At 37.5% G+C, this 19,188-nt stretch overlaps 1 protein-coding gene and 1 non-coding gene across 2 annotated transcripts in view; both read right to left on the reverse strand.

Moving 5' to 3' along the window:
* The window catches only part of PAPPA (pappalysin 1), a 259,858-nt gene that overhangs the window by 171,175 nt on the left and 69,495 nt on the right, over nucleotides 1-19,188 (reverse strand). The window contains exons 5-7 of the mRNA XM_049774233.1: nucleotides 18,822-19,014; nucleotides 11,771-11,892; nucleotides 808-1,306 (exon numbers count right to left, since the gene is read on the reverse strand). Coding sequence (XP_049630190.1) covers nucleotides 808-1,306; nucleotides 11,771-11,892; nucleotides 18,822-19,014 — 814 coding nt within the window. The remainder of the gene's footprint in view (nucleotides 1-807; nucleotides 1,307-11,770; nucleotides 11,893-18,821; nucleotides 19,015-19,188) is intronic.
* LOC126010114 (small nucleolar RNA SNORA51) lies at nucleotides 2,133-2,264 on the reverse strand. The gene has a single exon (XR_007496251.1). It is a non-coding gene; the product is annotated as a small nucleolar RNA SNORA51 (small nucleolar RNA).

A 19,188-nucleotide genomic window follows, 5' to 3' on the forward strand; every position in this document is an offset into this window, starting at 1 on the left:
CACTCATTACTTCATTAAAAGGGGACCTTACATCTCATTAAATGTACATCCTTAGGATTTTTGAGAAAGGGATAATAGCGTGGTGGCTTTACAAAGTATTATTAAATCATTTTTTTATATAAAAGCATTTTTATATAAAAGCATTCAAAAAGGATGATGGCAAAAATAGAGCTGTAGAGGCCCTTAAAGAACCCAATATGCCTAAATCTGTTACAGCTCAGAAACAAACAAACAAACAAACAAACAAGATTAGGACTTGTGTTTACTTTCCTGCAACATTCCCATGCTATGGAAGATGGAATAGTTAGAGGATGAAAGGACCCAGAATACACAGAAATTTTGAGCTAACTTGCTATAATATCAACCTTTCCTACCTACTAAAAATACAATTGATGCACAAGTTTTCAATTTAATACAATAAACAAATCATTCCAGTTTTTCACTACCATTGAACATAAATGAACATATCGATTTTATACAACTTTCCTAATTTTTTGGTTGGGAAAACTATAGAGTGGTTAAGGAAACATATATATATATATATATATATATATATATATATATATATATATATATATATATTAAAGCTATTACCAAAGCCCAAGCTTTCTCGTCCATTGCTTCTCCTCCCATATCAACTCTGCCTTGTTAGGACAAATCTATATCTATCCAATGTCAAATATATAATCCCTGAAAGTGAATCTGACTATGATGAATCTTTTTCCTAGTTCAGCCTCTATTTAATTTTCCTGACACTCCTTAGGACCCACTTCCTTAATTACCTCCCTGTCCAGAGAATGTACTTACGTGTCCTTGAATCTCCTGTAGAGGTGTAGGGTGGAGGCCACATCTTCCCGGAGAGGAGGGTCCCGGACTACCTTGTACTGCACGGGTTTACACTTCAGGCAGAGTGGGCTATCTGGAAGTGAGGTCAACATGGCTGCATCAATCTCCAGGTTCATATCCAATGTGTAGATCTGGATACCATATACTTCTTCACCTACATCTCGAAGTGTGATGGTCAGTGGGACACTACAAAAAATATTTTGAGGACCCAAGGAGATGTTCTTCCCACTCACAGTCAATAGTTTGATGTCATTGATAGCTTCGCTAGATTCCCAGTCAGAGGAAAAAAAGGTCACCCAAAGGGCCAGTGAGTCAGGGATCAAGGGGTATCGGAATTCCAGTTCGAGATAGCAGCCTTGTGGCTCAGTACAGACTGGAGGGATTATATGTGAGTTGCCAGCTGAATGTGGACTCCAGGTACGAACACTGGACTTACAAGGCTGTTCAACATCTGGATGACCTAGGGAAAAGAGAGGACAAGGTGAGTTGAAAGAAGAGCTTTAGATTGATCCTAAGAATTTCTTTCAAAGTATAGGAAAGGTTTTATTTTACTAAAATTAAGAAAAAGGCAAAAAAAAAAAAAAGAAAGAAAAGAATCTCCATTTATTCGTGAATTTTCTGGATGTATAGACCCCTACTTGACTATATTCCTACAATACAGATCTTGGAACAGCAACAATAAATTTATTCAAAAAGACATCTCAGCATTTTATTGCCTGGCATGAAAAGAAGGAAGAAACATACATTTTTAAAACAGCCAGTATATCTGGTAGAAAATTTTATTTATTTATTTATTATTTATTAATTTATTATTATTATTTATTTCAAGGATTTGAAAACCAAGATTAAAAATTGTGGAGAGATGAAAATCTTAGAACTTAAAGATCAGAATCAGTATTTGGTTCTGTCACCTGCATATTGGAGTCCATATTATTTGATCTCTTTATGAGATGCAGAGGTCACAAGAATAATTAAAAATAATATGTCTGGTATATCCTAGGCACTATTTCCTTTGTGATACAGAAGCTTCTTATCCTAATATAGTCCCATCTGCTTATCTTTACTTCCATTTGTTTGGAGAATGTTCTTTTCTCCTTGAAGATGCCTTTAGTCTCATTGTCATGGAGTATTCTGTATACCTTATGCTTCTGGGTCTGATATCAAGGTCTTTTTTTTTTTTTTGTAGCCAAGAAATAAGAAGGGTTTTATTTACTTTGTTTAAAGTGTAATCTGTAATTGATCTTAATATATGAGGTTAGAATCTATCAATCCTGACACTGTATTTTTTTTGTCCCCTAATTCACAATACAGACCAGGCAAAGGGCCTGGGTTGAGGTGTATATGGGTGCATTTACTGTACCTCCTCTTTCTAAACAGTCAGTGTAAAGAACACAGCCTGTGGCAAGAATTGGGAGGTATGATATCAAGGTCTTTTAATCCATTTTGATTTGACTTTGTGCATGGTGTTAGATGGAGATCTGAGATCACTTTTTTGCAAGTGGCTGACTAGTTGTGCAAACACCACTTGTTGAAGAAGCTTTCCTTGCTCCATTTTGCATTTCTTGACTCTTTGTCAAAAAGTAATTGATTGTATATCTCGGGCACATTCTCTGAATAGACACCAGTCTATTCCACTGATCTGAGGGTCTGTCTTTACTTCAGTACCATGCTTTTTTATGGCTATTGTTTTGTAATACAATTTAAATTTGGGGAAAGTGATGCCTCCCATATTAATTTTCCCAAGGAATTTATCTAGGAATGTCCAATTCCCAAGGGATTTTCCAAGAGTTTCTCTATCTAATCACAGGTGTTTATTGTTTCAAATGAATTTCAGGAGTGTTTGATATATTCTTTGAAGAATATCATGGGTATCTTTAGAGGAACTGCATTAAACCTACACAGAGTTGGAGAAACACCCAATTTCCATCAGATAAGGGATTAATATTGAAAATATACAAGGTACTGACAGAACTTATCAAGAAAAACATCTAACCCCATAAAAAATGGGGAGAAGAAATGAACAGACAATTTCTCAAAGAAGAAATACAAATGGCCAAAAGGCACATGAAAAATGCTTCCCATCACTAATCATCAGGGAGATGCAAATCGAAACAACTACGAAGTACCATCTCACGCCGCAGAGACTGACAGATAGCACAAAGAATAAGATCAAATGCTGCTGGCAGGGATGTGGAAAGAAAAGAACTCTCATTCACTACTGGTGGGAATGCCTAGTCCTACCATTATGGAAAACAATATGGAGATTCCTCAAAAAACTGGAATTTGAGCTCACATATGATCCAGCTACACCACCCTTTGGGATATACCTAGGAACACAAAAATACGATTCAAATATCCTCTCCTCACAGCTATATTCATTGCAGCGCTGTTTACAACAGAAAGACTCTGGAAACAACCAAAATGTTCTTCAACAGATGAATGACTAAAGAAACTGTGGTACATATACACAATGAAATGCTATGCAGCTGTCATGAGATGAAGTCATGAAATTTTCTTATACATGGATGTACATGGAATCTATTATGTTGAGTGAAATAAGTCTGAGGGAGAGAGATAAGACACAGAATACTCTTACTCATCTATGAGTTTTAAGAAAAATAAAAGACATTATTGTAATGATGTCCAGAGACAATAGAGATGAGGGCTGATTGGACTGGCTCATCATATGAAGCTCACCACAAACAGTGGTGAGTGCAGTTAGACAAATAACACACTGAACACGATGGTGACAATGTCAGTGCAAGTAGAATGCCTGTCTCTAATACAGACAGGGGGTGGGGGAGGTGAGGAGGGAGATTGGGGACATTGGTGACGGGAATGCTGCACTGATGAAGGGGCGTGTTCTTCATATGACTGAAACCTAACTATAATAATGTCTGTAGTCAAGGTGCTTAAATATATGATTAAAAATATATGTACGGTATTGCCTTAGATACCAGCCACTTGGAATAACAGAAGTGATAGAAACCACCAGAAAAGTGGAAGAGAATACATAGAGTTTCTGTCATTTGGATTGGAGACCTCTGAGGAAACTCCCTAAAGCCATGAATGAAAGAGCTGGAAAGTGGCACAGAAGCCATCTTGTCTCTCCTCCCCTTCTTCACATTAGGTCATTGCACACCACAGAGAAACTCTTGCTTTGTCCAGTCTGACTCAAGAAGGAAATGGACAAGCAAAATGCCGGGGGTGAGATAAAGGAGGGATTCTTCTACCATTTTTCCCTAGGGAGATGATTTCTCATCTCTACTGATCTCAGTCTCTGGATTTTTTTCTGATCATTAGTCCTAGTAGACACTTTGAGAACTCTCTTTTATATGGCTAAGAAAGACAATGAACTCAATAAAGTGGTCAAGTTTAATTTAAATAAGGGTGTCAATAAAGAAAAACAGATAATTTAGTAAGGGTAGAATAGTGTATTTCAAGCTGTCCTTCCTTCCTTCCTTCCTTCCTTCCTTCCTTCCTTCCTTCCTTCCTTCCTTCCTTCCTTCCTTCCTTTTATAAGCATAGGGTCAGCATACTGGATATTTCTAAAGAGGAAAGGAAAAACCTATCTTTGTGTGAAAAGGATTTGTGGTAATGTTACAGCATAACAGGAGTGACCACAATATAAAAACTAGAAAGCCATTTTTGGGTAGAAAAGTGATTCCAGGGAAGACTACAAATGTTTCCAATTTCCTTGCCTCTGCCCAGCCAAGGAAAAAGAGATGACATCAAGCTGAGGTAAGTAAAGTGGACACCAGAAGAGAATCAAGGAGTAAGGACAAGAAAAATTCACAAATGTTCAGATACAACATGAAATAAGCACTAGATTAAACAAGAATTCTTCTACTCCTCCTTGGCTATATCCACTTATTACATGAAACCAATGATGGTTAGAAGTAACCCATAATTTCAAAAACACACAAAAGATTGTTGGTCTGTACTGAACCCTTCTTCCTATTCATTGTGCAACTTTTAGAATTTCTGATTCTTTTGACTATGTGGGTTATTAATATACATATACATTGGGGCTGGAGCGATAGTACAGCTGGAAAGCTTTTGCCTTGCATGCAGCCAACACAGGACGGACCCCACTTTGAATCCCAGCATCCCATAGGGTCCACAGAGCCTGCCAGGAGTAACTTCTGAGTGCAGAGCTAGGAGTAACCCCTGAATGCCGCCGGGTATGACCCCAAAACAAAAACAATAAATATACATATACATCATATTCACTCAATACACTTTAATAAAGGTGAATTTTAGTATAAGAAGCACATTTTGTAGCTAGTAACCAAATATCTCGTTATCACTAAAGTTTCATTTTTATAGCTTTATCTTACTCAATTCCATAGAACCTTCGCCTAAAACAGTATCTGATCCACAGAAAGTAAACATACTAAACAATAAATATTTGTTTCTTAAATTAATTGTCTTCTATCCCGTTCAAATTGAACTGAAAAATAAAGTTAATGCTCCATGGAATATCAGAGCGTGCTGTGATACAGAGTGTTAGGTAAGCATTCTATCCCTTTGATGGGATTTCTTCTGGAATTGGCATAAGATGGAGCAAACTTACTCCTTTCTTTGGAGAAAATGACTGTTGATGGGGGGAATCCACAAGAGAGAAAAGATGACAAATCTATTTGGCTCATCCTCTCTCTCTGGTTTCTTGTTCCTCAACAGAGGGACCCAATGCTTTCCAAAGGACAGAAAGGTGAACCTGGCCATTATGCTCAAGTAAACATAAACAGAAAACTTAACAAATGTTAGTTGTCTAGTTCTTGGAGGTAACCTCTTAAGATACAAAAAGGAGCCTCGAAGATTACTGAGTTCCACTTATCATTCATGCTGCAATGCTTAATAGTGTGTTTTAAGGAGTTGACCATTCTCTGTGTGCTAGGCATTGTGCCAAGAATGTAACATGTCTCAGTTCTTTTCACTTTAGCAATCAGTCTATGAAGTAGATCTTCTAAAACTCATTTACCAAAGAGGAAACCGAGCCTGGATTGGTTAATTCTCTAGTGAGGAATATAATATCATGTGATATGTTGGTCCAGGCAGCTTGCCAGACTTTGAAGCAATTAAAGTTAGGCTAAAGTGCTAGTCCCTGTGGCTTCTTTTTGTGTCACTTACTTCAATGATATCTGCCGCACAGCTGGCATAGAGCTCAAATGGGACAAAATATTTTAAAATATATTAGCTCTGTTCTGAAAGTAATGAGAAACCACAAGTCAAAGCTTGGGAGGAGAAGGTATTTCAAGAGTTAAGACAGCAGATGACAAGAATGTGGGTCCTGGTGACTGTGATTTTTGAATGCAAGAAGTGATAAGGCTAGCAAGCTAAGAAGAACTCAGATTCTGAATGATCTTGTTCCTTCCTGTAAAAAGATTGAACTTTTTTTTTTAATTCAACATAGTCAATTTTATTGAGCTTCAGTATCTATGTCCTTCTCTGCATTTGAATTGTTCACATTAATCCATTCCATCCAAAAAGGAAATGTACAATTTTTTTATTTGGGGGCATTACTTACTCAAAGATCTTCATATCAGAAGATCTAAGAAAGTGATAGAGCTGAGCTATTGAAAGAAAGGAACCTCAAAAATTATAAGCAAACAAATAAAAGATGTATTTTAAAAACCAGTGGGGACTCTCAAATATTGTCCAGCCTATCGTTTTGATCATGTATCTATTCATTCATTAATCCAAAGAACAATTGAATAACAATCATAATAATAATACTATATTGAATACCTTTTTGTGCCCAATTATTAAAATAATTTCTGGAATGTTTCTACAGACAAGGTTCCTACTTTCATGAAGTTTCAAGTTCGAAGGTTTCTCAAAGTGGGTAATACTTCCCCCTGGGGTGTGCTGAAATGACCCAACGAGGTGGTAGTAGCCTTAAGAACAATTCGGGTAATTTTTCATTTGTTCAATTATAAATGGTAGATTCTTAGGAAGGGAAGCACAGAGTGATGTTTGTTTTTTACCAAAAAAGGGAAGTAAGCCATAAAAGTTTGGGGAATTCTGTCTAGTTTAATTTTCCTAATTTTGGGGCTGGAGAGATAGTACAGTGGGTAGTGAGATTGCTTTGCACAAGGCTAACTTGGATTCAAACCTTTGCATCCTATATGATCTCCTGAGTACTACCAGGAGTGATTCCTGAGTGCAGAGCCAGGAGTTAGCCCAGAGCATGGCCAAGTATGGCCCCCAAACAAAAACAATAATGTTTCTAAGTTCTTACTTTTAACTTCATAATTTGACTTTTTTTTTTAAACTATGGCCATTGTTCCTAAAGGGAGTGAAAAATATTGAAAAGGTAAGTGGAGATAAAAGAAAGAAGAAAGGAGGATGGGATACAGGAAGGAATAGATGGTTGAAGGACGAAAGATAACTCAAAAGAATATAAAAAAAGAGAGGAGAAAAAGCAGAAGATAGGAAAGAAGAAAGAAGGATGACATAATAATACCAATAACCTTTGAACTCATTATTAACTCATATCCTCCTTTTGTATATATAACTAAATAAAAATGTGTACAATTATCAACTGCTCACTAGGAATGAGGTCATACAAGTGCATAAAATGTATTATAATAGGGGCCAGAGAGATAGCATGGAGATAAGACATTTGCCTTTCATGCAGAAGGTTGGTGGTTCAAATCCCGTCATCCCATATGGTTCCCCCGAGCCTGCCAGGAGCAATTTCTGAGCATAGAGCCAGAAGTAACCCCTGAGCACTGCCAGCCGTGACCCAAAACCAAAAAAAAAATTATTATAATCATTCTGGTTAAAATTTACATTTACATATATCTGTACAGACATTTATTATATATCCACGTGTATATATACTGCTGCTGCTGATATAAAAATAGAGATAAAAACCAGCTGCTAAGATTTTTTCAGATGAATACTTCAGCACATCTGAAATATTCTGGGAAGGTAAATGGGAGGAAAGATTCATATAAGTAAAAAAAAAAAAGGAAAACAGTACTATATGCTAATCTCTCAGAAAAAATATCCAGCCTTTGTGATATATTATATGCTGTCATAAAGTGATTTTAATTGGGATTTAATTTAATCATATCTTAGCTACTTAATTCCTAGAATACAAATGGAGTATGATGTTCAATGCCTCAAGTATTAATTATCTAGGAAATTTAGGTTTTGCTAAGAAAAAAAAACAGGCTTTCTTTTGATAAAACTATGCAATGTGGATCAGGCAACAATTTTTCTGAAGTTAATAGAATGGAGTGAAGAAACATAGTGGAGACACTTCCATCTCAGTTATATAGTTAAGAGAAAGAAAGAAGTTGCAACTCCTGGGACTATTAGAGCTGAAAGGAAATTCATTCTGTGGATAACTTGCTTTCTCCAGAGAAGCTAAGTGTCCATTTATGGACACAGATCATCTGATTTGTCAGCCTGGGCCTCAAAGCCAATCTCCTTCATCATAGCTCCCTCTTACAGTTATCACCACACGCATGCTCTTTCCTCAACCAAAGATATGTCTGGTATCGCTCATGGATTGGGAAGTTTTATGTTATTTGGGGAAGTTCAAAAACTTAAACATTCAAAGATAAATAGAATGAAAATGAGTTGAGAGAGAAATGATAGAACTTGGCTCATGGAAAAGTTTATTTCTTCAAGGATATTAAAAGTGTTGGAGCCAAATGGATCACAGAGATTGAAATAGGATGCTCTTAAAAAAAAAAAGAACAGTGTCTTCTTCTCCTGGCCTGCATGTACTAAATTTACATATCCTGAAGGAAAACCCAGGGCTTTAGGATTTCCTTGAAGGCCTGAGTCAGCTCTGGGAAACAGGGGACTCATGATTTCCAACTAAACTCTTTTCTGCAAAGAATGCTGTCAGTAGGTCAAGGACAACCAAATCAGAAACAGACATAACTAATTGATAGTTGAGTTGGATGGAGGTGTGGGGAGGCATCAGGAAATTATTTAATTCATACAAGAGGCTGACAAACCAAGATGATTTTCAGCCCAGACGCCTCCGGGAAAAATATCTCATTCTACTTTGGAAATATCTCTTAGTCCTTTTGACTTCTCTGTCATTTCATAGTCACCTACCTCACTTTAGCCACCACGACCTCTTTCCTAGACTCCTGCAACAGCCACCAGGCACTTACTCCCCTAACCTCAAGCTAGTTCCATTCCTAACCCACTCAGTCAATAGCAACTAGAGCATTCTTGTTAAGAAAAGGTACAACTCAGACCTCTGTCAAGATACATGATGTCTTCTCCATCTCTTTAATGTAAATTCAAAGTCATTCTCTTTCGGTACTTAGATATTTCAACTATTCCAACCCATTTACCACTTCCTCCTTTGTTCTTCATTCTACAAACCCAGCTGAGATCTTACAGCATAATTAGGGAATTTCTGTTATTGTATTATATCAATTAGTAGTGACTCCACTGAAAATTAAAGTCAGGGGCATACCTAGAATGAACCTATTAGCTCTCAGAGAAATAGTAACATCACTTTTCATGGAGTCACTGGCAAGTTGTACTACTGGAAGAAAATGAGAGAGAAATGGGTAAAACATGTTCTAGTGTAATAAAGATAGTGAATTTGAACTCCTGTAATAACAGGAAAAACACACCAACTTTTCATTGATCCTACTGTAGAGGCTGTGACTCCTGTCAAACTTTCTCAGGAATACTTTGCTTTCTGGTGAGTAAATATTTCCCGTGAAGTATGAGTCTCATTTCTGGATGAGATCTCTACCTCCTTATTGACCTTACAAACACAAGATTTATAATATCTAAGAGTAATTGTCCATTTATTTCTCAATTTTTCTCTTACTTTGCTTTATTTTGCCCAGCAAGGTGGCCTTAACAGTGAGGACAGATGACATTGGTTCACTCTCTGCAAGGAGGCAATGTGTATATTGGTGAGATCTTCTCACTCATTTCCTCTAAGAATATGCGTGCATAGAAATATGTTTGGCAATTTCAAGTATATATTCTAAAAGGAGCTAGATCAAGAAGGCCCAGGAAATCTCCACAATCTGATAGGAAAGTGGATGTGTGGGAGAGCACCAACAGAAATTGTTGATAGGTGGGGTTTGACATGCATAAACCCAGTATATTTTGCAAGTCTGAGGGCTTATATTTCTAGAAAAAATACCTAAGTCTTTCGCCAGGCACTTATAGGCCTAATTTTCCAGATACATTTGTTTGGAATTCCCAAGTTTGACTCTCATTTCTATTTTAAGCTACTCAGGTGATACTAAAGCACAATGCTGTCATTTTTCTCTTTCACATTGCTCTCTGATGAATCTCCCTTACTTTATTCTTTTCAACCTTCTTTCTAAAACTAGAGAAGATAATGTAAGAGTTAAATATCAGGAAAGAATAAAAACTGCCCCTCTGAGTGACTTGTATTCCTACCCAGGGACTATTGGCATGAACTGACCTGCACCCAGAGCAAGAGGATGAGAGGACAGGCGTTCTATATGTGCTAGAACTCTGAGAAGGCCAAAAAGGGTTATAATGATAACTGAGAATAAAACAAGTTATCTCTGAACACCTTTACTATAGTAAAACTATAAGGTCTCTGAATAACAATGTCTACATGAGGTAGCGTCCACAACATACTGTGGAATATAATACTGTGGGATTTCCTTCAAGTATCTAATAAATCAGTGTTTTCTCTAAAGGAGGGTACATGGAAGCAACCAAAATAGATAATTAGGATATGTGAAAGTGTATTTCCATAAATAAGTAGAGTCAAAGATGGCTGCAGCTTTTATTTTTTTAACTTGATTGATTGATTGATTGGTTGGTTCTTGAACTACACCCAGCAGTGCTCAGGGGGTTACTCCTGGCTCTGCTCTCAGAAATTGCCTTTGGAAGGCTGAGGGACCATATGGAATGCTGGTAACAGAACCGGTCTTTCCTGGGTCTGCCACATGCAAGGCGAATGCCCTACTACTATGCTATCTCCCCAGCCCCTTGGCTGCAGCTTTTAGTTCTATTTGTTGAATAGCTCAGAACCTTGCTTACTCAGATAGATGAAATGGTATGCCTTTCCTAACTTTGGGTACAAAAGTTACAAAGAGAGGTGTTGAACCAATGCATGTCTTGATCCTGGCCAAGTGCCCAGATAAGCTTGAGAATTCTAATGTAGAGTAGAGTCACAACTGTGAACAATGCTGGACTGCACACTTGGTAGCTCTTAAAAATAACATTCTTCAATACCTTCAGAAAATAATTTTTGGAAGGCGTAAATAATACTTGATCTTTGGTGGCTAGGTACAATGCATGCATAGACATATATCAAGGTGTAAAGGCCTACCCTTAAGATTAGTATGGTTTTATAATCCAAAGGTATATGCATTTTGAAATAACTTTTATGAAAAGATGGTTTATTGACCTTTTTGTATGTTAAACATGTGCCTCAAATCATGGTTCAAACTTCAAGCATTACTATTGTAGCCAATTTAGCCAATTATTATACTTTAATAAAGTGAGAAACAAAAACAAATACAAAACTGAGGATGTGACTCATTAGTAGAGTGTATGTGTGCATTGTGTGAAAATCAAAGTTTGATCTTCAGCATTTTACACACACAAATAAATGAGAGGATATTCAGGGAAACCCTTTTTTTTTTTTTTTTTTTTTGGATTTTGGGTCACACCCAGTGGCACTTGGGTTATTCCTGGCTCTGCACTCAGAAATCATTCCTGGCAGGCACAGGGGATCATATGGGATGCCAGAGTCCATCCGGAGTTGGCTGCATGCAAGGATAATGCCCTACCACTGTGCTATTGCTCCAGCAACATCAGAGAAATCTTGAATAGAAAGGAAATGGTTGAAAAGGACAATTGATATCATTAAACTCCATATGCATTGAAAAACATTTTTGCACATTCAACCAATGAATGAGCTTGCAGGTTGGCTTACCTTCTGCTTCTCGTGGACTCCAATGTCCTGAAGGGTCACAGGGCATTGGGGATGAAGCACTGAATGCATACTGAACCAGGATTCTCCCTTCCAAGCAAAGTTCACATGCTGATCCCAATTCTCTAGGAGAATAAGGGAAGAAAGAAAATGCACCGACTTAGGAACAGTTGAATGAGCCCCTCACTCAAAAGGCCAAAGGCAATAAAATAAGGATATTCTATGCTACCTTTGTCCTCCCTTTCCAACAAAAGTTTCTAGTGACTGATATTTTTCATTTTTCCCAGCAAGTACCTTGTTTGTATCTAAAATTTTATCCATTCTGTCGATGCATACAATTTTGTACTTTTTGTTATTTTTTAAATTGTAAGCACAGGATCAACAGGCCACTCACTAATGCCTCACTAATCTTAATCTTCATCAGAAAGTTTAAGGTCCATTAAGAATTTGATATGTGATTGTGAGAAAGTTGTTGGCCTTATTTGACCTCAACTGTTCTCCTTTTAACAATGCTCATCAGGCTATGCCTGATCTCATCCTGTATCCTGGGTATTGTATGACACGAAGTTATAGTTTAAGTCCTAGAAGTGGAATATTTCAGAGGTCTCCTTTACCCTCTCGTGTGTTGCATATATGTTTTCAATCTTCCTTTGGCCAAAAGGTCCTACTTGTTCACCATGCTTAATACATGTTCAGAAGGTGGTTTTGAGAAGAGAAGGCTGTTGAGCACCTTCCTACTGTATCAATGGAAATCCCTGCCCAAACTTTGCCAATCTTCATGACTTCCACAAAGGGAGTGGAAAAGTAAGATTTCAAGAAATGTTTCAGTCCATATCTTCTTTAAGAATGTCTACTAGATTCTCTATATTGACTACCTGAAAGGACATAATGAAGCAATCTTAATTATCTCAAATCTTAGAACTTCCCTTTCCCTGAAAAGTTCTACAATCCCTGGGATTATAGAAGGATAAGTTTGTTTGTGAGACAAACAACATGCTACTGTCCTCCACACAGCTTCCCTCAAACCTAAGACCGAACAGGATATCTACCTAGTCTTTTGCTTATATAATGAAGGAAAGGAACTTTGTGTAAATATCTGAGACTCACATTGCTAAGACTTATCTTTAACATAGTCTAAACCCTCAAATTGTTGATTTTGTGTCTTCTACTTTATTAGGGGTTATGAAACTACACAGAGGTAAACATTTTGAAAGTAACAAAAAGTCATGGAATGATTAGTCTAACGCTAATAATGAAATTATGAGTCATTATAAAATATTTACAGAGATGATTAATTTTTTAAAAAAATTGTGAACTATAAGTAAAAAAATCATCAAACCAAATGTGCACCAATATCTTAATATTGTTGCAATTACTTAAAATATTATTCACAGTAATGGGAAATGGAATTTAAAATGATTCCTCAATTATTTTTCAAATTATCTCTACTTTTTAAACACATATAACTTACTAATGGATGATCAATCCTAATACTTCTCCAGTGATATGAGTAGGAAGAAAATAAGGATTGGAGAGACTTCCTCAGCACTGCTCTGGGGGCAGAATTCCATTCCAATAACCACAACACATGCATAGCAGCTTTCAGTCACATGACTGGCTATATGATAACAATGAGCTTAGAAATGCCCTGAAAAGGAATCAGGAACTACATTGACCTTCATACCCTTCATGTTCTTTCTGTCTGTTTAGTTTGTTTTGGATACTATACACACAGTCACCTGGACTTCACTGAGTTTTTGTGACACACTCTAGTTGCCCAGGACACATTTTGAAATGAGTAAGTCAGCATTCACCGGACAATAAATGGGCCTTGTTTGCACCTCGTTCCAAGTGCAGCTCCTCACATCACATCGCTGGTTTACATAATCATTCAATGGATCTACTGAATAATTTTTAGTGTTGAAACTAATGTGGAGATCATCTAGGGTGAGTAGATTAACTGTAGTGTCTGCCTTCATAGACCGCACAGTCCAGTGGAGGCAATAATCCATAATAAATAGAAACATGGATATAAATTTAGAGATGGAAGAGTTCAAGAAGGAAAGTAAATAGATCATGTAGGAGAGCAGAGGGCAGGCAGAGGATTGGTCTCATGAAGATTGCAGCAACCATGAAAGGCCTTAGTGAGAGGAGGTCATTTACGGACAACACAAACACACACAAAGCATTCCAGGTACAAAAAGCATTCGAGGTACAACCTCAAGGTATGTAAAGAACCTCAGCAGGAATAAAAGGATTTAGTGCATTAAAGATTCCTACGTGGTATGAGTCACAAATAAAGGAAAGACTGGAAGAGAGGCAGCTAGACAGGTAGGTTAGTGCCAGATCAAGAAGGTCCAGTGGACCACATAGAGATTACACATCAAACAAATAGGAAGACTTTGGAGGGTTGTAAGGCCTGAAGGGGCATGAACTGATACACATTTTTAGACGATCTGTCTAAATACAGAAAGAAGAATGAACATGGGCCAAAGGGGCAAAAATGAAAGCAACATTAGCAACTAAAAAAGCACTAGAATGGGGGCAGAGAGACAGTGCAAAGATTTAGAAAACCTGCCTTGCATGCTCAAGGCACAGCATGGTCCCATGAGCATTACCACAAATGGTCCTGATATTCTTTAAGCTTGTTATTCAAAAAAAATTTTTGGAGGTGGCTATCCAACACTCCAGATAGTGACTAAAGTGTTTGCCTTAATCCTGCTTGAGTTGGATAAATGGTTTTTTGAGCACTAACAGGAGTGATTCTCAAGTAGAGAGAGTCACTAACATCCCTGAGAACTGCCGGGACAGCTCAAAGAACCAATCTTCCTCACAAATAAAGATAAATAAGACACTTGGTGTGGTAGAGAGTTTTCTCAAAGCACAGAATAGGAAATTGAAGGTACAATACAAAGTAATTACCCTGAGAATGGAATTTATGGAGAAATAGAATAAATTCAATTACTTTGCCAAAATTAATAGTAATCTACACCTCTAGAGAATGTATAACACAGGTATCTCCACTTATCTGAAAGTAAATTATTCCTATAAAACCTTTCCTTAAATGAATTAGCATAAAGAAAGGAATCTGTTACCATTCAGTTACATGGAGGAAAATCTTACATGTCCTCAGATCACCAAAATAGCCTACCAAGTCATACCAAAGAACATATAAAATTAAAAATCACATCAACATATTAAATGTCAGAATAATATGATAAATACATGACTGTAGAATATCATTCCCAGGAAGGGGCTTAATGCTACCATTCATGCAGCTTATGGTGAAACTGCCTCTGAAACAGCTCCTTGGGAAACAAATGTCAAAAGCATCATTTTGAATAAAAACAAAACATTCTTCTGATGTGGGGAAGTTGTAAAAAATAGCCACATGTGTAGAAATTTTATAAAGGTGAAAGGATGCAGGGGTTGGAAAGATAACACAGTGGTGGGGTGTTTGCCTTGCATGCAGCTGATCCAGGTTGGACAGTGGTTCGAATCCCAGAATCCCATATGATCCCCTGAGCCTGCCAGGAGCTATTTCTGAGTACAGATCCAGGAGTAAACCCTGATTGCCACCAGGTGTGACCCAAAAACCAAAAAAGAAGAAGAAAAAGCAAGAGAAGGGATGCAAACTTTCAAAAAGTAGGGCTTACCCATATGTGTTTTTGATACTTGCCATTTAGATGATTCTGATGAAAACCTGGACTACCGAGACACAAGCACACAAAAAGATGTGTGCGTGAGGCCAGGGAGATGGTATAAGGGTAGGGCATTTGTCTTGAACCCAGCTGACCTGGGTTCTATTTCTAGTACTATATATGGTACCCTGGGTCTGCCATGAGTTATCCCTGAGCTCAGAGCTATGAGTAAGCCCAAAAAAGAAAAAAATGATCCTCCCACAAACACTTGCTGAAATTACAGGAGTAAGATACCAATGCTGAAAAAATTCATCCTCCTTAACCTCATTCTAGAAGAATGTAAAAACCCCATGTTAGAATTGTCCAAGACAGCAGCTATTAGCCACATGTAGGTCTTTATTTAAATTAAATAAATCTCGTAACTTAGCTCTGAGTCTGATATGATAGTACAGCAAGTAGGGCATTTGCCTAATATCCAGATGGCCCAGGTTCAATCCCTGGCACCATCTATGTTGCCCAGAACTGTGGCAAGTGTGATCCCTGTAACACCAGGAGATAACTCTGAGAACTGGTGGGTGTGTCCCCGTATCTCTCCCCTCCAAAACAACAACAAAATAACCTCAGCTTCTCAGTCACATTCATCACATTTCAGGTTGTTCTATTGCATGAGTTGGCTAATGCTACCAAACTGGCTAATTCTACAGTACAGTTCAGATAAAGAACATAGCCATATATCCACTGCTATTGCAAGCCAGATTGGGTAGGCTTTTCTAAGACGTTTACTGTATTGAGGTTAGTTCTCTTTTATGCATCTAGAATGCTTCCACTTATCTCCTATTCTATGGGCACTGAGAACATAGTCACTCAACTCATTCTCTGTGTTCTAAAGTTTTGAAGAGATAATATAGTCTTAAAAATGCTAGTCTTCCCTTAGTTTCCAAGTCAGAAGGCTAAGGATAAAGATAAAAGGGGAATGAATGAGATCAATGGATTCCAGACCCAAATATGTGGGTGTTCAGTCCAACAGTTTCTAATATATGACCACGGATTGGTCATATAAATAAAACCATTTAGTCAAGATACGTTTGCAAGACAGATATAAATAAGGAGTTAAAACAAATCCCAGGGTGGCCTTGAATTATTTATCCAGTTGCCCATTTTTGAGGATACACTGTAGGAGGATCAGAATGTTTTTTTAAGGTAAATCCTTGTATTCTCTGAGTCCACAGATGTGAAGAACAGCAGGAGGACATGTTGATGGCCAGGGGCAAGAGGTTGGCATTGATGGATGGAGTGGAAAACACAAGAGATTTTTCAAGGAAAGAATATTGAAGTAGCTAAACAGGTCTGGAAAAGTTGTCCAAAATAGGAGCTCATATTTTTTAATGTAGAGTGTGTGTAGTAGGAATAGCACATATATTTTTGTTGATGAGCATAATTGAAACATGTTTTATGAAAGAGGACGCAGAGACTCAGAGAGGAGCAGAGAGAGAAGTGAAATAACTGGATTGTTCAATGTCCTATAGACTAGAAGTGCTGAAGGTTAGTAGAAAACACAAACAATCTGACCTCCAAACTTGTGTGCTTAGACCAAGTCAATTTGCATGAGTATAAACTCTGTTTGTATGGAGAAGGATATATATATAGTCTCACTCTTTGTACAGCAATTTATGGAACCTGTAGACCTTCTTCCTTTAAATGTAGCCTATGGTCTATGTAGTTGTTAACTCTAATTAGAGTAGTTTCTAACATGTCAGCTTTAATTTAAGATATGATAACTCCCATTATGAAATCTTAGATTGAACAGAATAGCTATTGTATGAGTCTTAAGTACCCACTGAGTATAGGTTATTAAAAACATATTGATTAAACTTTAGGGCACTATGTAATAGAGACATATCTCATTACACAACAATTAACCCTCCAATAGGTTTCCAACAATCAGATGGTATTTATTTAATGGACAATAACTGCTTTATGAAATACAAATTAAATACATACACAGGAAGCTTCGTTTACAAAACTTCCATTTTTTAAGTAGAATGGAGGCCAAGACCGGTCCAAAAGCCTGATCCTTCTCATCACCACAGAAAAAATAAATAAATCTACGGGTTGCTGGAAAGTCTGTTCTGAAGAGTCACGTGAGGTTTCCCAAAACTAGCTCTGAGCTTCCAGTGAGTGTGGCTGGGGCAGGGAAAAGGGGGTCTTCTCCAAGTACTTGTGGGTTTCAACCCCCCACAATGATCACAAGAAGCCAAAAAAGGTTCTCTATTCAAGAACTGACCTCAATATGGAAAAGTTGGCCTCAAATTTAATGCAGTGCTCTGATATAAACTACTTTTTCTATGTACATTAATATATACATAAATTCCTTGCCAACTTCTTGGAGGTAAAAAGGGTAACACCTGCTTCATAAATTGAATTTAGAGAAACTAAACAATAGCACATAGAAGACTGAGATGAAATATTGCAAAAAATGAGAACACAAATCCAGCCATATCTCCTTCTATGCATTCTTGATCAGATCTCAGTCTTTCGACTTAAATTTTCTCACTAGCTGGAAAACAAGGGAAATGACCTCCTGTTTAGTGAGTCACTAGAAAGATTAAGTGAGAATCTCTATATAACACATTCTTTTAAAGAGTCTGATACAGCTCAAATACTCGATTAAAGGTAGCAACTACAACCATAAAGTGATCACAATGAATCATTATCTAGTTATTATTTTCACTGTAATAAAATATCAACAAGAAGTGCTTAGGTGGAAGTTCTATACTAGTCAGCTCTAGGTTGCAGTTTCAAAGTAACTGCCAACATCTTGGGCCAAAGAGTGGGTAAGGTGCCTGCCTTGCATGTTGTAACCCGGAGTTGATCCCTACTACCACATATGGTCCCTTAAGCATTCCAGATAATTCCATTTACCATTCCTTTATCTTATAGAAGTTCTATTATCCACTTAGTAAAGAAACATGGGGCACAATCAAAGATACTAATATATTAAGTATATAAATGCATATTAATATATATATATATATACTTCAACATATACCTTTTGTACCATCTAAAAGAAAGTATTCTGGCAGTAAAGGTTCCAAGTATTTAATACAAAAAATGAGGAAATCGCTTATGTATTTTAAATATCCATTGCCAATTATTTATATCTATTAACAGTCACCTCTTCTTTTTTATAATTTTTATTGAGGCCAATGTAAATTATGAGAACAATCACCTCTTCTATTCACTAACCCTTTTATGTCCCTACTCGTCTTTATTAACCACTCATGATGCCCAGGTGATAGGGGCTGCAGATGTACAAAGAATTCAGGACCACTTTCTCATCAAGGCTGCTTCCTTTCCAACTTTCCCACTTCTGGACAAGAGAAAGGGAGTCTCACTTCACAGGTCACACTCACCTTTCAAAGAAGTGGCCGTCGATGGGCGGGAACCACTCCAGCATCACAGAATCGGTAGTATGGCCCACAATCTGTGGAGCCAGAGCTACAGGCGCTGGTTTCCTGGAGGGCTGCCAGTTCTGGTACACCAGGTCCAGGTAACAGTGCATTCTGGCAACTTGATTGGGCGTGAAGGAGTCAGTACAGTCGTCATCTGCAAGCGGACCAGGGAGAGATAAGAACCGAGCTGTATAGTGTGTATTTGGGAGAATGATGACGTGTTCTGGCAGCCAAAAAGCCAGCATGCCAGCCCTTGCCAACTTGGAGCTGGCCTCTTTCAGTGCCCAGAGTTAATGGCCTGTGAAGAAATTAGTGCAGTCATCACTTC

Source organism: Suncus etruscus, chromosome 5, assembly GCF_024139225.1.
Source record: "Suncus etruscus isolate mSunEtr1 chromosome 5, mSunEtr1.pri.cur, whole genome shotgun sequence".
Taxonomy (NCBI): Eukaryota; Metazoa; Chordata; class Mammalia; order Eulipotyphla; family Soricidae; genus Suncus; species Suncus etruscus.